This window comes from Borostomias antarcticus (genome assembly GCF_949987555.1).
Source record: "Borostomias antarcticus genome assembly, chromosome: 21".
Lineage (NCBI taxonomy): Eukaryota > Metazoa > Chordata > Actinopteri > Stomiiformes > Stomiidae > Borostomias > Borostomias antarcticus.
Genome location: NC_140254.1, coordinates 19,418,052 through 19,444,350, shown reverse-complemented (window position 1 = coordinate 19,444,350; position 26,299 = coordinate 19,418,052). Strand labels below are relative to the sequence as shown.

The following is a 26,299-nucleotide window of genomic DNA, read 5'->3' as shown; positions in this document are numbered from 1 at the left end:
ATGTTCTTCAATTGGGTTCTTCTTTGGGATAGGAACATTAGTGATAGTGCGAGGAATTCTCAACAAAGCCACCGGCATGCAGACATTACACTGAACTACACTTCACTGAAAAGGTTTTATTTCAAAGAAGGTACAGTATAGAAGGAATACAAATGTGAGGTATTTCAATATTGCTGTGCAATGATACAGACCCACACATTACTTAGACAAACAGATCCATATCTTAATAAATCAACCAATACTAAATTCATTATGAGGTTTGATAGGTCAAATATCCCAATAGACATGGTTGCTGTACATTTACAAAGTTGCCTTTCATAATAAACAACTGAACTAAACAATTACCTAAAGGTCTTGACATTTGGTTTGTCATACAGTCTTGTCACACAGTCCTCAGACTCAGGCAAAATCAGCCTGTACAATGTAAACAATTGATGCATCCGATTCTAAAATGATAATTTCAAAAATATTTTTCATAATTAATTAATTATTATATACAAGTAGAAAACCAACGGTGGCATGAGGATGTGAAGATAATTGTGCCACATGTATACATGTTTGTAAACAGCTGTACGATTGGGCCCCGCAGGCCAAGTGACGTGAGATTGAATTACAAGACACATCCCCCGTGTGGCGAAGGCCACAAAAATCAACCGAGAAAATGGATCACCGTCAAGTCAAATCTCAGCGTGTCCAGTGTGACAGGGAGGCTCAGGGCACGGCAGAGGGCGCCTGTGCTAAATAAACTAGAGGAGGAAGCTAAAGAAACATGCCCCTCTAATTAGCTCAACAGGAGGCACTGTAGCACCGACTGACGGACACCTAAATTACCAACCAGCCCCCTCCCGACCAACCAGCCCCCTCCTGACCAACCAGCCCCCTCCCCACCAACCAGCCCCCTCCCCACCAACCAGCCCCCTCCCCACCAACCAGCCCCCTCCCCACCAACCAGCCCCCTCCCCACCAACCAGCCCCCTCCCCACCAACCAGCCTCCTCCCGACCAACCAGCCTCCTCCCGACCAACCAGCCCCCTCCCCACCAACCAGCCCCCTCCCAACCAGAGCTGCTAATTGATAAATTCCACAAGGGGCATTCTAAGCAGCCCGGGGAGATTCCAGTAGTATGCTGCTGGTGCTGGTGCTGGGTTAGCTCAGCTGTAACCTCTTTAACGCAGAACCACAAACCCCCGTGTTTTCCAGGGTGTTTTCCTGGGTGATAGAGGGCTTGGGTGTGCCCTGGTAAAGAAAGAAAGCAGAGTTTGTATGTAAAAGAAATAAACTGCTCAGGTCGGGTTACAGGGCCACTCAGAGCGAGGACAGGAAGTCTTTAAGGCCGGCCTTCTTGGTCTTTTGTCTGTCCTCCAGCATCAGGAAGCTTCTGAGTCGAGCGAAGGGCGACTTCTTCACGCTGGCGGGCGTGGAGGAGGAGGAGGAGGAGCCGGTGCCGGTGGCGTCTTTGGAATTTGACCTGGAGATGGGAGGAGGGAGGAGGAGGAGGAGGAGGAGGAGGAGGGGGTAACAGAATGCAGTTCATGTAAGATTGTCTGAAGGGTTAACTTGTCAGTGGTTGCAAACATTCATGAGAGGATGTAACTATATATAAAGGGTGTGACATATTAGTACACTTGTCTATTAGTATACTTGTCTATTAGTATACAGTACTTGTCTATTATTATACTTGTTTGTGGCGCATCTGAAGAGTCTCACACGGCCTCTTCTCCTCGCCACCTTTCCTTCATCTACACAGACCTATATGAGTATAGACCTGCCCCAACACTGACTTAACACTGACCTAACGGTATAGATCTGACCTAACACTGACCTAACGGTATAGACCTGACCTAATACTGACTTAACACTGACCTAACGGTATAGATCTGACCTAACACTGACCTAACGGTATAGACCTGACCTAACACTGACCTAACAGCACAGACCTGACCTAACACTGACTTAACAATGACCTAACGGTTTAGACCTGACCTAATACTGACTTAACAGTGACCTAACAGTATAGACCTGACCCAACACTGACCTAACACTGACCTAATGGTATAGACCTGACCTAATACTGACTTAACACTGACCTAACGGTATAGATCTGACCTAACACTGACCTAACAGTATAGATCTGACCTAATACTGAGCTAACAGTATAGACCTGACCTAATACTGACCTAACAGTATAGATCTGACCTAACACTGACCTAACAGTATAGACCTGACCTAACACTGAGCTAACACCGAGCTAACACTAACCTAACAGTGTAGACCCTGTGCACTAGCTCCCAGCTATCCTTCAGATCAGTATGTACAGTATGAAGGTGAGTAGGTCAGGGTGCAAGCCCAGGTATGAAGCAGCTTTATTTACCTCGCTGTACGGAACGGAGTCTTGTCTTTGGGGGTCTTTGGGGTGGACATGTTGGATGGGTTGGGCGACCGGGGGGGCTTGCGTTTGCTGGCGCTCCCGGGGGTGCAGTGGCTCCTGGAGATGGCCATTAGGTCCCTGCTCGTCCCGTTGTACCTGGCTGTATGGTTGCACGTGTGGCAGGTAGCCATCTTGGATAGAAAACACAGAGGGAAGAAATTGTAAACATGAGTTTTCAAACTTTCTTTTTCAGGAATCAAAAATGCGAGACGCAAACAAAAATGTTATATCGTTAGTGTGTGCTTGTTATTCTAAATATTCACACAGACATTGTTCGATATGTCACAAAAACTGTACCTGGCAGCTGCCTACACACAGCCTAACCCTAGAACAATTCAGCCTCATCAATGGGGAATCTCATTCTATTTTATGGGTATCCTCTTAACCACGCCTAAAAGTCAATGTTTAAATCTCTCTCAATGTGCGTAACTCCTGAATCCAGCTCATTAGTGAAATTAAATTAGATTCCGGTCCCGACTCGACTATATTTCCTAACAGCTCATTCGGTCATCACATCTATTCAGTGCTGCCACCAGCTGTCTTCTCTGCGGTTTCTCTCTCAGAGACACGGAGGGGCTTGTGGTGCCTTCCAGTTGCCTCGGTAACTGGGACTTTCCTTGTGTCTCGTTAACGCCGTACACATACAGACAGTACTGTCCAACTTCCATCAGCGGACAATGTTGCGACGTTGTTTGTACGCACAAAATTGTGCATAGTGCGTTGTTATCAACTGGTATTGCGAACAATGACTGAAGTGTTTTTTGTTTTTTTTGCCTTGTTGTTTCTGGAATGCAGTCAACTCGGATGTGATGTCATTCCCAACTCCAAATTCCTACTTCCTACTTCCCCAGGCAACTGGAAAGCAGCAGCACTGTTGGCGCCGGCGTGCCCCATCGATGGCTGTGACAAAATGGCCCCCGGGACACTGTAGCATAGTGCCAGCAGCAACCAGGGTGGCTGAGGGCTAAAATCATACAGGCTCATATGCCCTGGGTCACTCTCGCTCCGCTCACTCCTCCATGCTGGCTCACTTAAAGGTGCCGTATGCAGCTTGGCCTAGAAGCACTTTTTATATTTTTTATTTCAATAAATACAGTGCTCTGACACTAAAGTGAAATAAATCTGTGGAAGTCACAGGACTATAAAAAGTGCATCTAATGATTTTGAGTTACCAACTTGTAATGATTGGATGGCTCACCTGCCTGTCAACCTACCTACCTGCCTAGAGAGGGTCATTTGTTTTCCCCCAGTTTGGAGGAGTGGCTTTGGAGGAGCGGCCTGAAGGGATTTTGTCAGCTGCATTTTTCAAAATCTTTCAAATCTTTCCAGGAAATCACATACTGCACCTTTAAGAGGGTGCCTCACGTAACAGTTACTCAATGCCTCAAATGTAAAATAAATAAATAAATAAATAAAATAAGCACCTCAATCCAACCCTCAAAAGTTTTTCTGAACTTTTGCATTTAAAACAGCCTTGCTACGAGACTGTTTTTGTTATAGAGCATCAAAAAAAATGCAATGACTGTACCCGCAAACACAATGTTCCTATGACATATCTGCCTGTATGGCGATGGACGCCATCACTTCACGTACAGCCACTGAACTCCCAACTGTAGGTCACTGTTCTCATGATTCAAGAAAACAATTGGCATGCCAGCCCTGTCCACGCCAGCCCTTCCGTGCCGTGTCTGTGCCCACTGGGAAAAGGGCATGTGGTGCTTTACGAGCCGGACTATTAACAGCTCTCATAACGAGCCTCTGCTCGCACGGAGCACTGAAAATGTACAGTACGCACCCCCGTTTCTCACACACACACGCATGTCCATTAATACCCATCAACCCAGTACCTATCGGCCACGAGCCTGGGGGGGGACACATCAAAACCCACGAAGAAGAAGAACCACCCAGAACCTTCCTAACATTAATACCCATCAACCCAGTATCTATCGGCCCCGAGCCTGGGGGGGGACACACATCAAAACCCACACGAAGAAGAAGAAGAACCCAGAACCTTCCGAACATGCATGCCTATTAATAACCATCAACCCAGTACCTTACTTAACACGCTGTCCATCATTACCCATCAACCCAGTACCTTACTGAACACCGCTCATAGGTGTTGACTGATATATCATGCGACATAGCACAACAAAACCTTTCCTGACTGAGAATCAACCTAGAATCAACCTAAAATCAACCTAAAAACAACATAGCAGAAAGAACCAGCCTATGTAATGAAAGCCCCTGAGGGTCCATCATCCCCCCTCAGGTTCTAGCTGAAGCACATGACGGGGGTGACACACAGTAAGAGAGTTTGTCCCTGACTTGGGTAACAACATGTCTTCAAACAGCACATACTGTCCCCGTGTCATCGAAGGTGAACGATTGCCAAACTGAAACTAGGCAGAAGCAACCAATATAGTCCCAGCTAAGAAAATCCACCCTGTGGACAGCGCTGATGGCGTGGGAAACTCACCGATATGAAGGTAGCCATGTCACAATCTAACAGGTGTCTGGCGGAGTTGAGTTTCGTTGAAGCAGGCTGACCTAGCAGAGCTCTATGTCCCTCTGTCTGAGAGTGTGTGTTTACTGGGACCCACCAGCGTGTTCGGCCTTATAAAGCCCCGCCCTGACAGCTGCTCCGCCCCCTCCGCCATCACACGGGGGCGGAGTCTGAAGATGAGGCCACTCACACCGGGGGGGGGGGGGGGCGTCAGGGTTTGCGTTGTCGCTGGCGACACTTACCACACCCCCGCCCCATAACCTAAACCAAACACACACACACACACACACACACACACATCTGGATTAAGTACCGGAAAAAGTGATAACAGACCAATATGTGTGCAAGTGGTGCCGTGTTCAGTTAGGTGGCGGTGGACAGATGCCAGCCCCATGTGGATGGTTGTTAGATGGTCCATGGCGAGGCCCTTATAGGGACATTAGTGGCTGGGGATGATATCCGGAGGGCAACACTATCTGATCTGCTGTGTGTTATCCAGAGTGGAGCATAGGCAGGCGGGGAACTCGCATAAAATAAATCAATGCATTTTACACACTAAAAAAAGACCACCCCGAAAAATAATTTGGAGCAAGACGTAAGAGAAGTACAATAAACCTCTGTCGTACGTTAGAGACTTTTATCCAAAGCAATTTACAACGCTTGCATTTAATGTAGGAAGTCATTGTACCACCACTTGCCAGAACTCACAAGTGCCTCTCCTATCTAAACAAGTGAGTGAGTAATCTAGTGCTTAAGTATAGACTCTGAGCATGTTGTAACAGAGTCTGATCATGTATTTAAGCAGTTTTGAAATAATTATGTTGAGGGAATGGAACTAAACTAACAGGAGAATGGTGTGCACTTCCAACCACTTGATTTCATGATCTTTATCGAGTCATTTTACAACCAAATGTTTTCAGGATCTTTATCAAGTCCAATCCAATAAACACTGAGCCCATGAGACGAGATGTACAGATGAGATGACTTCACTAAACCACTAAATAGGCCAGTCCTGTGGAAACCACTGCCCAGCGATGGGACTTGGATCTAGATACAGGACTTGCGTCTAGATATGTTGGAAGAGAAAGCCCACAGTAAATGGACAGCACTTATATAGCGCTTTTCCACCATAGCGGCACTCAAAGCGCTTTACAATGGCCTCTCATTCACCCGTTCACACACACATTCACACACCAATGGCGGTAGCTGCCATGCAAGGTGCTAACCTGCTCATTGGGAGCAATTTGGGGTTAGGTGTCTTGCTCAAGGACACTTCAACATGTGGACAGTCGGAGCTGGGATTCGAACCGCTGACCCTTCGATCATTGACCGACCCGCTCTACCAACTGAGCTACAGCCGCCCCTCATAGGCATACAGCTGCCCCACAGTGAAAGCCCAACAACAATAACATACTCATCTCTACCCCTATGCCTACAGGGCTACTCGCGCTACTTGCTAAATACTTAGACGCTCACGCCGATAACAACAGAGATGAAGTGTTGGAAGTGTGAACGGGTCGTGAACACCGGGAGGTAGATGATGGAGGCGTGGCTGGAACGATGCTTGTGATCACTATACTCCTCACTGGCAGGAATAAACTCTGCTGATGCTACAGACAAGCAGGCTTGTCAAACTCCGGGCCGCTGCCGTGAGGGCCAAGGACTGGGCCGGGTTGCCCTTCCTACCTAATCACACAACGTATGAGAATCTTTACAGCTCACTTATCTGGCCCCCGGGTGATTACTGTTTTTTTTGCTTCCCTCTGGAATATGTAGAGAGTGGGTCGTATGCCCACCTCCCTTGTTCTCTGTAAAGTGCATTGTGTTGCCTCTGGGTATGAAATGCGCTATACAAATAAAGCTTTGATTGATTGATATGAGTACAATCATTAGTGAGAGAATATTATTCCACAGGTAGAGTACTAGCTACTGGACCTGAGTCACACTGGTGGCTTCGTATTACAGGTGGCTAGCGAGCTAACCTAAATGAGAGACTGAGACAAGAATAGAACGGAATACACTGGAAGGGAACAGAACAGAACGGAGCGTAACGGAACATACTGGAACAGAACGGAAGAGAACAGAACAGGGCCCGTGTATTTATCAAGCACAACAGATTGAGCTGCCTATTCAATGTGATTATACGGAGAGGTGGGGACCTCATCCGAGATCAGCGCTCACGTGAGACATACGGGCCCAGAGAACAACGGTTCTAATAGGTCATACTTCTTCTTTCCTGAGGAGGGCACGGGCACGGCTGACCTAGGAGCAGTCTTTAGCCCCGCCCCCTTGCGGAGGCACCTCTGGCCCACACCAGCTGGTCGTGTCACCGCCATGACGGGGTATAATAAAACCTTCCTCTGCCCAGTGACAGCCTGCGTGGGTTAGGGTCAAGAGTCAGCGTTGGCTGGCATGTAAGGGGAGAAGAGAGAGAGAAAGAGAGGTTCGTTCTACCCTCTGCTACTTTAAGGTTCTGACCCGCCATAAGTCCAGCCCAGCGTCGACGCAAAACAATGAGTGGCCCCCTCAGTGCGCCCAGTAATAACATGGCTCAAAACAGCCAATATCTGCCACCCAAATATCTGGAGCCGCCATCCCGTGCGTGACCCCTGAGTGACCCCAGACCTGTGATGTGTATTGTCCCGCTGAATAGCGCCAAGTGAGCTGTGAACGACGTCCGCATTAGTCGGCTCAGCTCGTGTGAAGACCTGCTGATCCTGGCTCAGACGGGGGTAGAGTGGTCTAGCATATGTGAGGCCTATACAGTTATAGGGGAGGGGAGTCATGCGTCTCACACCCTGACGGCCCTATGGATAGATGACCCTATGGATAGATGATGGCCCTATGGATAGATGATGGCCCTATGGATAGATGACGGCCCCTATGGATAGATGGTCCTATGGATAGATGACGGCCCCTATGGATAGATGGTCCTATGGATAGATGACGGCCCTATGGATAGATGATGACCCTATGGATAGATGATGACCCTATGGATAGATGATGGCCCTATGGATAGATGATGGCCCTATGGATAGATGATGGCCCTATGGATAGATGATGGCCCTATGGATAGATGATGGCCCTATGGATAGATGATGGCCCTATGGATAGATGATGGCCCTATGGATAGATGATGGCCCTATGGATAGATGATGGCCCTATGGATAGATGACGGCCCTATGGATAGATGACGGCCCTATGGATAGATGATGGCCCTATGGATAGATGATGGCCCTATGGATAGATGGTGACCCTATGCGCTCGGGGATCTTGAGGGGGACCTTTTTCACAATCAGAATCAGTTTATTGCCATTGTACTTTACATACATAGGATTTATTTCCGAACACCGTGGTGCTTACAACAAAGTGCAAGGACAGGACAGGACAGGACAGGACTCAAAGTGCAGTGACATAAACATACTTTAGTGCAAAAAGTAGCAGTGCAATGGACTACGAAATGCAACGGACTACAAAAAGTTGGTGAGTAAGTCCTGGATAAAAGTCCGTAGGGGTTGCTCCCCTAATACTAACAAGTTAATCTCTGGTGTAGGAGGTCTTGCAGGACACAACACACACAGTGACACAGCAAACCACAGCGCCATGGCTACCACGGTCGGCGCCATCTTGCCCAGGTTCAAGTTAACGGTATTAAAAGTACAGTACTCTTCAAGGAATATGTCTTCTCTCCAGCTGTGGGGCCTTTAGGCAAAGGAAAACATGACTTTGTCGAGTCACCACACACAAGCGCACGCGCACACACACACACACGCGCACACACGCGCACACACGCGCACGCACCAACAGGCAGACAACCAAGTGAGCCTATGACGTCTCCCTGTGCGATATTTCCTGGCAGTCCATGATTATCGACCATGCCAGGAATGTCAACAGCAGCTGCCGTGTTATGAAATCCTTCCAGGCGGAGCTAGGGGCATCTATGTCCATGGGGCGGCTGTAGCTCAGTTGGTAGAGCGGGTCGTTCAGTGATCGAAGGGTCAGCGGTTCGAATCCCAGCTCTGACTGTCCACATGTCGAAGTGTCCTTGAGCAAGACACCTAACCCCAAAATTGCTCCCAATGAGCAGGTTAGCACCTTGCATGGCAGCTACCGCCATTGGTGTGTGAATGTGTGTGTATGGGTGAATGAGAGGCCATTGTAAAGCGCTTTGAGTGCCGCTAAGGTGGAAAAGCGCTATATAAGTGCAGTCCATTTACCATTTATTTACCATATGTCCCGACACCTGCCGCGTTCACTGAGGCCTTAAAAACAAACCTCCCTCAGGACCGGTATCTCTCAGTGATACAGCATGTAGGGTCACAGGGTCACCGTGCGCTGCTGCGGATGTGCTCGGCTCGTAATGTCTCCACTCCTTCCTCACAGCGCCTCCACTTATGCGATACACGCCGAATTAATTCAACTGACGCCAAACTAAGCTCCTTCTCCGCTGGAGTCGTGTCAGGAAGTCCGGGCTGTCAACGGCACGTGACGTTAGCGTAGTTTACGGTAGGTCAGCGCGTCCGGCCCCCTGGGGTTTTAGCCGCAGTGTGAAACCGGAGACCTGAGCTGTTTGGAATCGCTCCCTCGTTCCCTCACTCCCTATTCCCTATATAGGGTTCACCATGTAGTGAACTAACTAGGGAACGGAGAAAATGTAGGGTACATGCACTGTTCCCTGCAAATCAAGGTGAATTGTGGGTAATAAATAGTGGACTATATAGGGAACGAAAATTCCGTGGAGAATTCGGACACTACAAACAAAATGGCTGACGCCCTATATAGTGCACTATATAGTGAATAGGGAGCGATTCCGAACACAGCTCTGGAGCTGAGCTGAGCTTTGTGGCGCCCGCACGCTATCCCAACTGACGCCGGCAAATTCCCAACACCCAACACTCTTAAGTCGGCGTCTGTTGGAACGTTGGAAGTTTAAATTTCAGCTGCAAAATCCAGCCAGCCAGCGGCAAAAGTCGCCAGCAAACAAGGCGCGTCGATCCAACGTTGGTGTTGGTTGGTCAAGTGAGCAGGCGCCTTAACACCTCTGCTTGCCTGAGGAGGGTCCCCACCTAATCCCCCAAACACCACTGACCACAAACGACGCCTGCCGTGGACACACACACACACACACACACACACATGCATGCAAAACATACAACAAACACATGCAAACACAGGAAAAAAACTGTTATGCAGTAAAATACACACGCACACACCTCAAACTACTGAAATGCACAGATGCAAACGCATCACTACAGACACACATACAAACAACAAAAACACATTCCCACACACTAATCAATTGTGCAGATCGGCTATTAATAGGCCTGGCTCCACGATCAGATACACATCTCTCTCTCTCCCTCTCTCTCTATTCCTCTCTCTATCCCCCTCTCTCTCTCTCCGTCTCTCTCTCTCTCTCTCTCTCTCTCTCTCTCCCTCCCTCCCTCGGCTGGTTGGTGTGACCTTGGTAACAGAGCACTGCTGTCCTTCACTACGACAGCGCCGACACACTGCTGCAGAGAGTGTGTGTGTGTGTGTGTTTGTGTTTATTGATAGAGAGAGAGGGAGAGGAGTGAGAATGAGTGAGTGTGCAAGTGACGAGTTAGGGAATGTAAGTAAGTGAGTGCGTGAGTGTGCGTGTGCGTGTGTGTGAGCTAAGGGAATGGATTCAGGGAACATCAATACACTAACACCAAAAACAGAGGAAATAACTGATCAATGCATACACACACACACGTACAGTACGCACGTACGGAATTACAAACACACCATGTCTGTGAACATGGCCTGGCCAGGACTAGCCTATATCACCCAGACATGTGAACATGGCCTGGCCAGGACTAGCCTATATCACCCAGACATGTGAACATGGCCTGGCCAGGACTAGCCTATATCACCCAGACATGTGAACATGGCCTGGCCAGTACTAGCCTATATCACCCAGACATGTGAACATGGCCTGGCCAGGACTAGCCTATATCACCCAGACATGTGAACATGGCCTGGCCAGGACTAGCCTATATCACCCAGACATGTGGACATGGCCTGGCCAGGACTAGCCTATATCACCCAGACATGTGAACATGGCCTGGCCAGTACTAGCCTATATCACCCAGACATGTGAACATGGCCTGGCCAGGACTAGCCTATATCACCCAGACATGTGCACATGGCCTGGCCAGGACTAGCCTATATCACCCAGACATGTGAACATGGCCTGGCCAGTACTAGCCTATATCACCCAGACATGTGGACATGGCCTGGCCAGGACTAGCCTATATCACCCACACATGTGAACATGGCCTGGCCAGGACTAGCCTATATCACCCAGACATGTGAACATGGCCTGGCCAGGACTAGCCTATATCACCCAGACATGTGAACATGGCCTGGCCAGGACTAGCCTATATCACCCAGACATGTGAACATGGCCTGGCCAGGACTAGCCTATATCACCCACACATGTGAACATGGCCTGGCCAGGACTAGCCTATATCACCCAGACATGTGAACATGGCCTGGCCAGGACTAGCCTATATCACCCACACATGTGAACATGGCCTGGCCAGGACTAGCCTATATCACCCAGACATGTGAACATGGCCTGGCCAGGACTAGCCTATATCACCCAGACATGTGAACATGGCCTGGCCAGGACTAGCCTATATCACCCAGACATGTGGGTGCTGGATCGGAAGAACGGAAAATCCCCAGAGAACTGGATTCTGTTGGGAGCATTCAGAAAAGTAACAAACTGTACATGTCATTCAGAAATGAACAAACTGTACGTCATTCAGAAATGGAACAAACTGTACATGTCATTCAGAAATGGAACAAACTGTACATGTCATTCAGAAATGGAACAAACTGTACATGTCATTCAGAAATGGAACAAACTGTACATGTCATTCAGAAAAGTAACAAACTGTACATGTCATTCAGAAATGGAACAAACTGTACATGTCATTCAGAAATGAACAAACTGTACATGTCATTCAGAAATGGAACAAACTGTACATGTCATTCAGAAATGAACAAACTGTACATGTCATTCAGAAATGGAACAAACTGTACGTCATTCAGAAATGGAACAAACTGTACATGTCATTCAGAAATGGAACAAACTGTACATGTCATTCAGAAATGGAACAAACTGTACATGTCATTCAGAAATGGAACAAACTGTACATGTCATTCAGAAATGGAACAAACTGTACATGTCATTCAGAAATGGAACAAACTGTACATGTCATTCAGAAATGGAACAAACTGTACATGTCATTCAGAAATGGAACAAACTGTACATGTCATTCAGAAATGGAACAAACTGTACATGTCATTAAGAAATGGAACAAACTGTACATGTCATTCAGGTAATGGAGCATGTCATTCAGAAATGGATGGACCTAAAACTAAGCGAATGGGTCCCACTGCCTACTGTCAAAGCTTGCATAGCTGCTGTGATAAATGACTCCGTTGGTACTCGTCACTGTCTGGAGGTGTAATGATGCCTTGACTTGAAATGCCCCATTTGATTTGTTATTATTATATATATATATATTTTTACCTCCCCCTGTTATGTCATGGCTGCAACTCTTTGCTGCCATTACTGGCCAGGTCTACCCTGTAAAAGAGATCTATGATCTCAATGGTACTATCTGGTTAAATAAAGGAAAAGAAAAAGAAAAAAAGAAGGAAGATATGTCATTCAGAAATGGAGCATGTCATTGTTTGTTTATTTATTTTGTTTGTTTATATTATTTTTTTCTATTGTCAAAGCACTTTGAATTGCTTTACGAAAGGTGCTATATAAATAAAAGTTGATTTGATTTGATTCAGAGATATAACATAGATGTGATTCAGAGATATAACATAGATGTGATTCAGAGATATAACATAGATGTGATTCAGAGATATAACATAGACGTGATTCAGAGATATAACATAGATGTGATTCAGAGAGCAAATGAAGCCAGGCTCTATCAGACACATTATATAATCTCTCACAATACACAATACATACATACATTTTAGCCTCTCTTACTCTGAAATGTAATTTAATGTAATGTATTGCTTTATAAATGTTCTTAGCCGGTAGACAAACATACTCCTGGAGCTTGCTCGATCGCCTTGTTGAGAGGGGTCAGGGAAGAATTTTTACAGCTCACTTATCTGGCCCCCGGGTGATTACTGTTTTTTTGCTTCCCTCTGGAATATGTAGGGGTGGGTCGTATGCCCACCTCCCTTGTTCTCTGTAAAGCGCATTGTGTTGCCTCTGGGTATGAAATGCGCTATACAAATAAAGCTTTGATTGATATGATTTCCAATTGACCTCCTGTTAACCTCTTTCACTTTTTCAGGTTTGTTTTCCTCACATAAGTAAACTAATAAAAGAGTCCTGCCAAACGTTATCCCCCTGAAGTGTTGGGAAATCACCATGTTTATGGAGACCAGGTGGCCTTGGTTGGTGGCGGGGCGGATTGGGGGCAGAGCGGAGATCCCTGGCAGAGTTTGGACGCCCGTGCTTGTTCACCACGCTAATTTCCCAGGGCGGTGACCGGTCAAAATAATCTGGCACGTGCCGGAGGGTGGGTGGTCAGCCTATATGGGAAATCTGATACGGCAGCCATGAAGATGCCACGTCGCCAGGTCTTGGTCTGCTAAAAGCGTCTGCTAAATGACTGTAATGTCTTGGGGGCAGATTGTAGCGTCGTGATAATCCTCAACCCTGCCCCCCCGCCTACCCCCCCGATGCAAGTCATGCACCAGAGGCAGAAATAACCCTGATCTACCGCCGTGTGATTGGCAGGAGTGTGTTTACTCATGTTTTATACATGAGTGTGTGTGAGTCAGTGTGAGTATGTACTCAATCTCCTACCAATCCCTGCAGATCAAACGGTCATTAACCCGGCTGGCTAGGGCTAACCGCACCAGCTGCCGTGACTGTGTGTGTGTGTGTGTGTGTGTGTTTGTGTGTTTGTGCGCGCACATGCTTGAAATACCTCTCCAGACCCCAGTCGAATCCACGCACGTGCAGCAGCGCGGAGCGGGCCTTTCCACCTGAGCGGAGGTGGGAGGGGCTTCCTCGGGGCGCCTGTTGAAAATCCCAAGGCCGCCGCCGCCGCCGCCGCACCCCGTGGCCTCACACCAGGGTTATAATAGTCTTGCTTTTTTCATTAGTTTTTATTTTTATATCGTTTTAACTTTTTGTGTTCAATTTCAGTTTAGTTTTAATTAGTTTTTAAAGCAGATTTGCTAGTTTAGTTTTTATTTTTTGATAATGCTTAGTTTTAGTTTAGTTTTTATTAGTTTCAGTATTAGTTTTAGTTGTTTTTTTTCTGCGCTAGCCTCGTGAGACCATCCTGATCTCGTGAGCTCATGTTGTTTCACTCTGTGCAAAACAAACCATCTGGCGAACGTACAATTTTTGTTTATTTTAGTGTTTTGTTAGTTTTGTAAACACACAATACAGTTTTAGTTAGTTATCGTTTTTTTGTAAAGCCTAGTTTTTATTTTTATTTCAGTTAGCTAAAATGTTTTTCACACCTAGTTGTTTTTTAGTTAGTTTTCGTTAACTATAATAACCTTCCCTCACACCTCTGTTATGGTCTCGCCTCTCTGCGCCCTCTCCGGGTGGGGGGGGTTTGGAGGGGGGGGGGGGGGGGGGGGGTGTCTCTGACCAGATACACAGCATCAATCCTCACCTCTCAACCATGAAGATGGGAATGTGTGTGTGTGTGTTTGTGTGTGTGTGACTTCCAAAACACATTTCCATACCTCCCCCTTCTATATAGGGCCACAGCAGGCATAAACACAGCTGCTTTAAAAATATCCCCGGGGCGTGTCAGACCAGCCAGGGGGATAAACATCCTGGACTCACTCAGCACAGACACACAGTTAATACAGCAGATTCACACCTAGGGTTGAGAAATTGTGGGAATATTCAAAGTTGGAAACTTTCCATGGGAATTTATGGGAATTATCTGGGAATTTGGAGGTTATTTATACCAACTGTATTTATCTTGTCATAAACAGACATTTTGCTTTGTCATAAGCAGACATGCAGGCAAACATTTCTAATAGAATTTTTTAAAATGACATGTTTTGCTTAATCTATTTGTGAGTAGAACTTTAATGGATTCTACAGCCCTCTTAGTGTGCAGGATGCTAGGAACTAGCTGTGCATGTGATGGATGAATGCACAGTACAGGGTTGAAATTCAACTGAATTTGCATTAAATCAGGTTGTTTTAACCAAGATCACGCTGCAAGATCTAGAATTGCATTTTATGTTTTTTCTCCAACTAGGCTACATTTAGGTTCCCCATTATCACAGGGCGGCTGTTGCTGCTACTTGCATTGATTGATGCATTTATCACTGTCATCCTCTCTGAATTGTAGTAAACACTTACATACTCCCTGTAGGTGGGGCGGCTGTAGCTCAGTTGGTAGAGCGGGTCGTTTAATGATCAAAGGGTCAGCGGTTCGAATCCCAGCTCCGACTGTCCACATGTCGAAGTGTCCTTGAGCAAGACACCTAACCCCAAATTGCTCCCAATGAGCAGGTTAGCACCTTGCATGGCAGCTACCGCCATTGGTGTGTGAATGTGTGTGTGAATGGGTGAATGAGAGGCCATTGTAAAGCGCCGCCGCTCCCTGAGGGTGGTTAGTTGAATCTGTTTGAGAGTTTGTCACACAACAGCAACCCTGTCTGGTGTTGGAATCATGGTTGTGAGCTGAGATAGTTTAACTTCCCATGGTAAATTTCCGGAAAGTTTCCGGAAATTTACCGGAAATGTTCCACCCCTTTGCAACCCTATTTGCACCAAATGATTTGTGTGTATTTCTGTGTTATGTGCATGACGTATAGACACGTGTGTGTGTGTGTGTGTGTGTGTGTGTGTCCCCGTGTGTAGGAGGCTCACACACGTGGCCGGGGTAGCCAGCTAGCTTAGCAACGCCAGGGCCCGCGACCCCACCAAAATACCTGTGAGGATTGGCTTACGAGGGAGCCATCACGCGACGAGGGAGAGAATTAGCGACATTCAACAAGACGACGAACACTCTTGACAAACGGCGTGTGTGTGTGTGTGTGTGTCTGTGTGTGTGTGTGTGTGTGTGTGTGTGTGTGGAGGGGGTTGCTTGGCCATGGTGCGCTCCACGTGAGGGGCTGTCTGTGCAGGCCGCTGCCCTACATAGCGAGGTCAAGTCATATTGACATGTGGCATGAGGCTACGTGGAGGCACAAGCTCCACCCCTTCATCCTGGAGGATCCTCGTCTACTGTGCAGATCCACATTCCGCAGATCCACATTCCACATTCCTGAGGCCCCATTCCGCGGATCCGGAATTCTAATTATTGTTTTCCAGGTAAAAGTGCATTTTACCTCCAGGGGGGTCCCCTGGTTTTAGTAGCTATAGTTAAAGTCCCAATGATTGTCACAAACCTGACCTGAGAGGTGGTGAAATTTGTTCTCCGCATTTCCCCCATCCCCTGGGGGAGCGGTGAGCAGCAGCAGTGCTGCACTCGGGAATCATTTGGTGATTTAGCCCCCCAATTCTAGCCCGTGATGCTGAGTGCCAAGCAGGGAGGCAATGGGTACCATTTTTTTAATAGTCTTTGGTATGACTCGGCCGGGGATCGAACTCACGACCTCCCAGTCTCAGGGCGGACACTCTAACCACAAGGCCACTGAGCTGCTTTTTTCATTTCAGTGCGATTTTAAATTACAGGCAATTATGACATCACTGACCAGGACTGAGGGGGCCTTCCTGAACCGCCGGAGGAGGTCTCTCTGAGTCAGGCTGAGGCGCTTGCCCCGCCCCTCCCGCCTTAGCACGCTCTGGACCCTCGCCGACGCGCGCCGCTTGGCCCGAAGCCGCACCCGGTAGTTGCCGGGCTGACGCCACTGGAAGCAGAAGGGGCAGATCTCTCCCTCCGGAATTGTGCTCTCCAGTCTCTTCACCTTCCCCGGAGCTGAGGGAGTTCACAGGAGAGAGTTTGTGTGTGTGTGTGTGTGTACAGTATGTGTATGTGTGTGTGCACAAGCAGGTGTCAAAATAATCACAAAAAGCCAATTGCGACACATTGCTGTACTTGGGATGAACGGTCTTTGTTTCATCAGCAATGGAGCTGGCTCTGTCTGGGACCAGAAGGAGCCTGGGTAGGGAGCTGTGTGTGTTTGTGGGACGAGGCTACTTCCTGTGTCCTAGGTGCTATCTGTGCTATACTATTGTGTCAAAAATTAAATAAGCCTAAAATCTGAAAATCCACACATTTAAATATACAATGTAGAACTTTAACTTACTTTTGATATTCTGATGCCTTCGCCTAGAAAGAAAAACAAAAAGGAAGGTTGGATTTTGTTTGAAAGTACATGCAGCATTGTGTGTCGCATCAGTGATTTGGGGCAAAGCTGCGTAGGCCACCATAGATATTCTTCTCTTATTCATCATCTTTACTTCTGCCATTGGAGTCTATGGAAGCCTGTGGAAACGTTTGGTCAAAAGTTGTGAAATTTGGCACACTCATTTGGGGCAGTCCCATGATCCTTGTCACCAGGTCTCATGCCAACACCTCGAACACTCTAGCGCCACCAACATGTCAAAGTTGGAGGTGTGTTCATGCATGCAACTTTTGACCCATTTGCCCAATGTTAAAAAAGGATGTAGCGTTGGATTCCTTGGCTCAAGGAATGACCAACGCATCACATTTTATGAAATGTTTCACCTAAATTGGCACACATCTTCATAACATGCCTCACAAGTGATCAGATGGATTTTTGATTTTCGAAAGTATTCGCCCGTCAGAGCCAACTGATATTGGTGGCAAAGTCGGCAAATAAGAGATGAGGTAATATCTCAGCAAAATCTTAATGTATCAAAACCAAATTTGACGCACAGATCGTGGACAGTCCCGTGATTTCTGTCACAAAGTCTCATGTCGACACCTTGAACACTATAGCATCACCAATGTGTAAACGTTGGAGGGGTATTTATGCTGAACCATATGCCCGATCCTGAAAAATCCTAAGGTACCATTGGAATCCTGTCCGAGTTCAACGCATCCTATGACATCATTTCCACCATATTGGATTGTCCGCCATATTGGATTTTATAAAACAGTCTAAAAAATGTTCACAGGCCACATTTTTCCAATCTTTACCAAACTTGCCACAGATTACCTTCAGACCAAGCTTCACAAAAGTGATCAGATAGATTTTGGATTTTCGAAAGAATTCGCCCATCACAGCCAATCGAAGTGAGGTCATATTTTAGTTAAATCCAATCTTTGCTCAATTCACACAAAACTTGCTATCAATGTTTACAGCCGTGCTTTTAACATGATCACATCAAATTGCCATGTAGTCTGCCCTGCTGCCCCCCTCATCCCTGCGGAAAAAGCAAATGAGGTTGCGTGTACATGGGGTGCAGCTCCAAGGGACCGAGTCCACCGACAGCCCCCTCGCCACCCCACAGCCGTACCATTGTGTCTGCTTCTCATTTTAGAATCCCCGCGGACGCTCGGACAAACACTTCCGCTAAGCCCCCATTCGCTACGCCTGAAATTAGCCCGCGTGCTGCTAAAAACCGCCTGCTGACGAGGCCTTTGGGGAGGGAGCGGACAGCACTCGCGGCCAAGGGGCGAGGAGAAGTGACGGCGGGGTGAGGAGAAGTGACGGCGGGGTGAGGAGAAGTGACGGCGGGGGGCTTAATCTCTGGGCTGACGGATGTCATAACGACAGCGGTTTGTCGCCCTTTTCCCGGCTACCCCGCCCTCCGGGACGTGTCGTACAGTATTCCGCGCGGCTGATCTGATCACGCCTGGCTCACAGACCAGTGATCTTCCCTAATCTGAGGCTTACTGGCTGGACGGACGACACTCGCTGGCATGGGAGACAGCTGAGTCACTGGACACCAGGAGAGATGCGGGGAAAAGGGGGTAAAGTGACTGACTTTCGGGACGCTACGAATACCGAGGGCAATCCTTCACACTCTTTGTAAGGATGTTTGCCAAACTTTAAAAAATAAAAAAAAATTGACCTGAGGAAAATCCTTTAGGGAATTGGAAAAGTAGCCGTGTGTTCAGTGGAGTAGGAGAGTGTGCACGGCCTGCTTCACTTTGGTTGATGACAGGTTTTTAACCCATCCATTAAGCTGAAGTCTGATACGATCGGAGTATCGAAGTCTTCTATCACCGCCACCCCATTACACAGGTGTGGAACTAGAAGGAAGAAATAACTGCCAACGACTTTTCACCTCTCACACTTTGAGAAAATAGAAAACCAAATTAAAACATCCAAACGGCATCTCACTCCCCCCAGAAGCAGACATGAAAACATTCCCAATCTAATATGAGGAGCTCTTGGGGGTGTGATGTGCAAGGAGCCCGAGTAAATCCAATTAAAATAACTTCTCATGCATCTCGTTTTAAGCGCAAACTTCACTTGTGAGCAGATAAACATCACGGAAGTCTGGGACTGAGACTACAGGGACGGTAGCGATCAACAAAGATGTTGTTTAATCTAAGAGAGGGCCCTGGATTACTGCACCACAGACACCCGATGGAAATTATGGGATGCCTTGTTGACACCTGATTTGCATATTTACAGGGTCCAGGGCAACAGCGTGGCTAGGGATGAGAGTCTGTGAGTGTGTGAGAGTAGAGAGAGAAGATTCCTAAGCAGGTTCTATGACATTGATTGTTCAGTACGGGGTCAGCCGTGTGTCAGTGGCAGAGTGGCGACATCGACACCACAAGTGCCTCGGGGGTCTGACGGTCCACTCATGTGCTTTCGTCAGTCGCGGGGGGCACAGGAGGGGGGGGGGGGGGGGGGGCTCCACCTGTCATTGTCGGCAACTCGGCGGTCGGCATAGCTGTGTAAGTATGCTGAGGGGAAAGCGTGTTCGCTGGCGCTGTGAGTAAGACCACGGACATTTGTTATAGCCTCTCTCTCTCTCACACACACACACACACACACACACACACACACACACACACACACACAAGGGGGGCAAGGACAGGCGCACAAGGCAACACAATTCGCCTCTGACAAACATGAGGTAGTACATACAGTACCAGTATTGAATAATGATGACCGCCAGGCCAAACACGCTGTGGGGCGACGCACAGCCACAAGCGTAACTGGAGAGGGCAACGACACGGCAAAGCCCCTGAAGTAGGCAGAAACGGTCAATAAATAAAGCGAAGAAAAGTGACAGGCCGTCCACACGTTTGCAGACAAATGTAGGCTGAGGTAATTTGTCGTGTTGTGGTTTCCTTCTGGGACTGGTTCCATTTCAGCCTCCCTCCCTAATTAAGACACTAGCCTAAACAATGACTTCAACTTTGACTTTGACTGCATGCGTTTGGCTTTGGTGGAACTCGCCGAGTTCTGTTGCTTGAAAAATACGCCACTCGGCGTACTGCGCAGCCCAACTCTCTACGGCAAGGACAGCTGCAATATCTGACAGGCCGATCTAATATCATCTCTCCTAATCAGTGCTTTCGACAGCGACGAGTCTGGCGAATATCTGAACAGGGTAAAAGTAGCCATGCGGTCTAAATACATCTGCGTATCCATCCTGACCAAGGTTCCAATAATAAAAGGTTTATTTTCATTTCAAATTCTTAAGCACAGATTTCCTGGCTCTCAGGTGAGAGTCAAACCAGGCCAGAATATTTGGGAGCTTTGGGCCAGGTCCAATTCAAACACGAGCAGCAGCACTATCATGGGAGTACAGTACGCCTGGATGGACACACACGCACACACACGCACACACACAGCCTAATAACCTACTTGCTTGATACACACACACACATCCATTTTAGCATAAATGCTTTCAGGATTACATTTGGCTCTCAATTTGTATGGTGATTGAAGTCACCATTGTGTGAAATACAAAGCCAACTGACAGAACAAAGAATAAATAAATAGCACATCTATCCCTCCTCAGCCTGAAGAAACAACAATGAAGCCATGAAGAACGAGAAACTGCATTCATGAATGATGAACAAACAATAGAAAGATGGCAGTTACGCCATGTACAACTCTGTCATATCCCAACAATATTTTTCTCAGTTACAGTACGGTAATGAAGAATGAAGGGCATGATGTGGCCTGGCTATTACTCCATCATATTGACCTTGAAATCAGCACACGTACAACAGTCCTCCAGTCATGATGCCACTAGGCCTAAAAGCCCGTCCATGGATGGCCTAGGCTCAACTTAAATCACCTCATCGAATCTCCTGTGAGCTGGGGATATCACATTGGCCCTATTTGCAACGGCACAGACCCGGTCAGAGACGTGTAGCAGATCTCCCCGTACCCTCCGTTTCCAGATGATCCCGTCTCAGAGCCTAGGAGCCGGGGTATCTCTCGCCTGGTCGGCCCGGCTGACCTCACCAGGCCCCCAGCTCATATAGAGGGTTTTCACAGGCGGCCATGTTGGAGGTTTAAGCTTAGCTTTAGGCTAACTTGCTAGATAGATAGATCAATAGACACATAGATAGACCTATCTAGCTAGCTATCTATCTACATTCAGTAGCCCTCCAGCATTCAGTAAACCTCCAACATGGCCGACTGATGACAGGCAGTGAAAACCCTCTATTCCGTTAACCGGGCGAGGTTGTGACACTGAAGGATACAGTCACAGACATGAGGTTGACACACAGGCCTAATTCTGAGTACAGCACAATTTAGAAACAGGCCAATGTTGGCACAGAAATCAACCCCTCCGGCACCGAACACGATGGAGCAGTTTTGACAGGAAGTGACTCCAGAGAGGAAATGCTTTAGGCCTCATCAGCTATGAGGTCTTGAAAAACATGAGCTGCTTCGCAAACTGGCACAGAGAGATGGCACAGAGAGATGGCACAGAGAGATGGCACGGGGGGGAATCAGCTCACAGAGATGGCAGGGTACCCCTCCCTGGGCATCAGCTCACCGGCTGCCTGCTAGGGGTGTGAACGTGGCCAAATAGGTGAATCACCAGTATGCATCCGTGGGTGACAGACACAGAGAGAGAGAGAGAGAGAGAGAGAGAGAGAGAGAGAGAGAGAGAGAGAGAGAGAGAGAGAGTGAGAGAGAGACAGAGAGAGAGAGAGAGGGAGAGAGAGAGAGAGAGAGAGAGAGAGAGGGAGAGAGGGAGAGAGGGAGAGAGGGAGAGAGAGAGAGAGAGAGAGAGAGAGGGAGAGAGAGAGAGAGAGAGATGGATGAGGAGGTTGGCTGATGTGGATGCAAAAACATGTCTTCTTGGGATGGCCTTTATGTGACATAAGCCCTATACTACTATTAAAGAGAGAAATTACGCATTATTTTTCAGGAAACACGACAACTGGGTGACAACTTGACCAGCTGCGCCACCAAGCGGTACAAACGAGTCACTACATAGAATGATGCAAAGTCATTTTCTTTAAAAATAACAAACAAAACTTACATGAGAAATCGTGATTGCTCCGGACAAAGATCTTTATAAAATCTCGAAGCCTTCGTTAGAAAGGTGAATCCCATCGCTGTGATACCTGGAAGCATGTTTCCTACTACGGTGGCTCACGTGTTGGGCTCTACGTTATTTAGTTCATCTAAACGCTCTTTTAAAACACGAGAGGACAACCGTGAGGACCAAGAAACACGTCAAAGTATCTCCAGAAGCTATACCAGTAGGCTAAAACCTAACGTTAATGTACTGCATATCGTTATGTTGCTACAAAACATAAAGCAGCACGAAGCAAACTATTTTCCAAGTGCAGTCTCACAGTGATCACGCAGTAGCCTAGTGAAGCATTGTGGGTAAGTGAGGAATTCTGCCACTCGATGTAGACAGGTTTCACACACAGCCTACAAGTAGCCTACAAATTATGATCGTATGCAAGGCTACCCTATTTAACGGGCTGTCTGTAGAAAACAGACACAACCTAACAGGCTAAATGTATACACGGTGCATTTCTCCAGCTGCTGTATAGGCCTGTTACTATTACTGTATAGGCCTGTTACTATTACTGTATAGGCCTGTTACTATTACTGTATAGGCCTGTTACTATTACTGTATAGGCCTGTTACTATTACTGTATAGGCCTACCAATTGGACTCAATAAATAGGAAAGGCCTGGACTATGTATTTGATCTGAAAATATGGGGGGTCGAAAATATGAGGGGTTGGGTAGTCCTAGTTTTTATGTGCTTTTTGGGGGGTTGGATTATATGCCAAGGTCAAGTAGCCTCTTTAACGCACTGGATGAATAATAATATTATTAACCTACAGTACACGTGAAATGAGAAATGTCGCCTAACCGCGGCACAGTCAGCAGATAATAAGGCTCGCTGGCCAGACAGCATTCACCGTAGAGGCTGTTTCCCCTGCGATTACTCACACTTTGATCGGCCTATTTCATTTATTAGTGATGGGCAGTCCGACTCTTTTCAAAGATTCGGTTCCTTCGAGTTGATATCCTAGCCTACATCTAATTGTATCGAACCTTTCGAGTTGTTATACTTTTTGCGAGCGTCGCAGCCCAGTACACGCACGTTTCTGACCCCACAAAACATCTCTCCGGTGCAAAGATTGCGTGCATTAACCAGCCAACATGTATTTACACTAATGAAGATAACATTTGCCTCGATTTGCAGTGTATGTTATTCTGTATTCAAAGCTATAGCAATAATCCAGTTCGACACAGTAGATAGTTCAACCGTTTACTCTGGCACACATACTGACAACGCATAGGCTACACACGCACCACACTAGGCTACACACGCACCACACTAGGCTACACACGCACCACACTAGGCTACACACGCACCACACTAGGCTACACACGCACCACACTAGGCTACACACGCACCACACTAGGCTACACCAGATGATTCCATAGCGACCTACACTATGTGTCAATTCTGTCAAAGGTGCAACTGGTGTGTGCATAACCTGTATGTCTCAGTCGTCGAGGGAGGAAGGGTGGAATAGTGGAATAGCCTGGTAAACCAGACTAAAAAACGTTTTAAAATGTGTTTTTTTCGCGATGAGTCTGGTTTACCAGGCTAGGGGTGGGCAGTAGAATCGGACCTTCGACAGACTGCTCGGTAGGTCTATGTATCGGACACTAAAAAGAGTCGTTCAAAAAGATTCGTTCGTTCATTTTCGCCCATCACTATATGAGATTCCTGTACAGGGTGACGGGCTACACATGGCAGCGGATATGAAATGTGATATTTTAAAGAGACCGGAGGAGACGAGCGCGCCGCGCGCAAAGGACAGTCCTCAGAGCGCAGCGGCTCTGAACGGAGCAACACGGTCTCTGGGAGCCCCGCGGGGGGCAGGGAGGTGGGCGGGCATGAAATGAACTTACAGTCACTCACGCGAACGCGAGTGAAAGCTTTCTAGGGGACACGGGCTGTGGCGTGCGCCTCTTTGCCTCGATTCCTGAAAAGCCCCGTCAGTCGCCTGTCTGCGGAGCCGCGTCCAACACGGAACGCATCTTCTCCACGGCTGTCCCGTCCAGTTACTGGTAATGTGTTCGTGTATGATTGCGGGTGATAGCATGCATGGTGGGATAAAAGCATGGATTGAGTGAAAGCAGCCTTAATGTTAGGGATGCATGGTTGCGCACGAGGAACGGGACTTTGACCGCAGTGTGCGGTGCGGGTAGCCTATCTCGCGCACCCCATGGATCTCTCATTACATGGTGGTACAACTGTAATGTTGACTAGCCTTGGATATGCAAGTGATGGACTCTCACTTTGTCCTAGAGAGTAAATGTTCCACTTTATCAGGGGCATGCGGTCCGAAACAAGACAGAAATAGCCAAGAGCAGCTGTGCGTAATGTCGCCCGAACACGGATTTTCTCTCACTTCTGATGCTAGACTGACTTGCAATATCTAGTCTCTAGTCCATCTCGTTTACATGGCGCGTGTCTTATGTGTTAATGTGTGAGTTTAAGTCCGTCAGGAGAGTGTTCGTAACCGTACAGTAGCCAACGGGACGCGCGCTCTTTCGTGTCCCAGTGGTTTGAACGGATAACCCATACGCCCGGCTCACACGCTTGCGTTTGATGCGTCAACATTGACGGATGGCGGAAGGCGTTTCTGCCGCACGCAACAACAACCAATCACATTGTCCAAAACTGCGCTCGCAACAGCCGAGTATATTCTCCGAACCTGCTAGCGCGAACTATTTTGAAAACCCACCCGGCTTTTCGTTTAGTGCTGTCATGGATGCTAATCTGGTCGAACGTGTGGCGATCGTTTATGCATTGTGGTTGAGTCAACGTGAACGTGGTGCCCGCAGGTATTGGGTACATCCTATCCTGAAAACAAACAATTCAAACAGCGATTGTCCTCCATCTTGGTATCGAAAAATGTGAAAATCCCGCCTTGCGATGACGTCTTTCTCCGTCAAGACATCTGATTGGTCGGCAGCTCCGGCAACGCATCTGAAAGTTGAAATTCTTTAACTTTCGACGCTAGCAACTAGCAGACAACGCAGGCAACGCAACGCACCGGGACAACAACGGAACCAGAATGCCATTCGGCTGCGGCCATTGAAAGTGAATGGCATCCGTCAAAGTTGACGCATGAAACGCAAGCGTGTGAGTCCCCGTCTCAATCCGTTACGCCCGGCTCACACGCTTGCGTTTGATGCGTCAACTTTGACGGATGCCATTCACTTTCGCTGCCGCACGCAACAACAACCAATCACATTGTCCAAAACTGCGCTCGCAACAGCCGAGTATATTCTCCGAACCTGCTAGCGCGAACTATTTTGAAAACCCACCCGGCTTTTCGTTTAGTGCTGTCATGGATGCTAATCTGGTCGAACGTGTGGCGATCGTTTATGCATTGTGGTTGAGGCAACGTGAACGTGGTGCCCGCAGGTATTGGGTACATCCTATCCTGAAAACAAACAATTCAAACAGCGATTGTCCTCCATCTTGGTATCGAAAAATGTGAAATCCCGCCTTGCGATGACGTCTTTCTCCGTCAAGACATCTGATTGGTCGGCAGCTCCGGCAACGCATCTGAAAGTTGAAAAATTTTAACTTTCGACGCTAGCAACGCAGGCAACGCAACGCACCGGGACAACAACGGAACCAGAATGCCATTCGGCTGCGGCCATTGAAAGTGAATGGCATCCGTCAAAGTTGACGCATCAAACGCAAGCGTGTGAGCCACCAGTTATTCAGGCGCTGAACCTGAAGAATGCGGAGGAAATATCTGTGGGCGCTTTGTCGGTGACGATAACGGATGACTTTGAGATTATGATGATGCACTCTACCCGGTCTAACGTAGCCATCAGTGTTATGCACCAACTGACTAGTGTATGGGTCGTATGGGTATATATATATATATATATAGTCTCCCTCTATTG

The 26,299-nt window shown here is 47.6% G+C and overlaps 1 protein-coding gene across 1 annotated transcript; it reads right to left on the bottom strand.

Moving 5' to 3' along the window:
- Nucleotides 1–1,297: 1,297 nt before the first annotated feature.
- rmp24 (ribonuclease MRP subunit p24) lies at nt 1,298–22,466 on the bottom strand (the record flags this gene model as incomplete). The annotated part of the gene is made up of 5 exons (XM_084455038.1): nt 1,298–1,468; nt 2,372–2,559; nt 16,683–16,906; nt 17,238–17,260; nt 22,372–22,466. 5 exons carry the CDS (start codon nt 22,464–22,466, stop codon nt 1,306–1,308), a joined length of 693 nt encoding a protein of 230 aa, XP_084311164.1. The 3' UTR covers nt 1,298–1,305.
- Nucleotides 22,467–26,299: the final 3,833 nt, after the last annotated feature.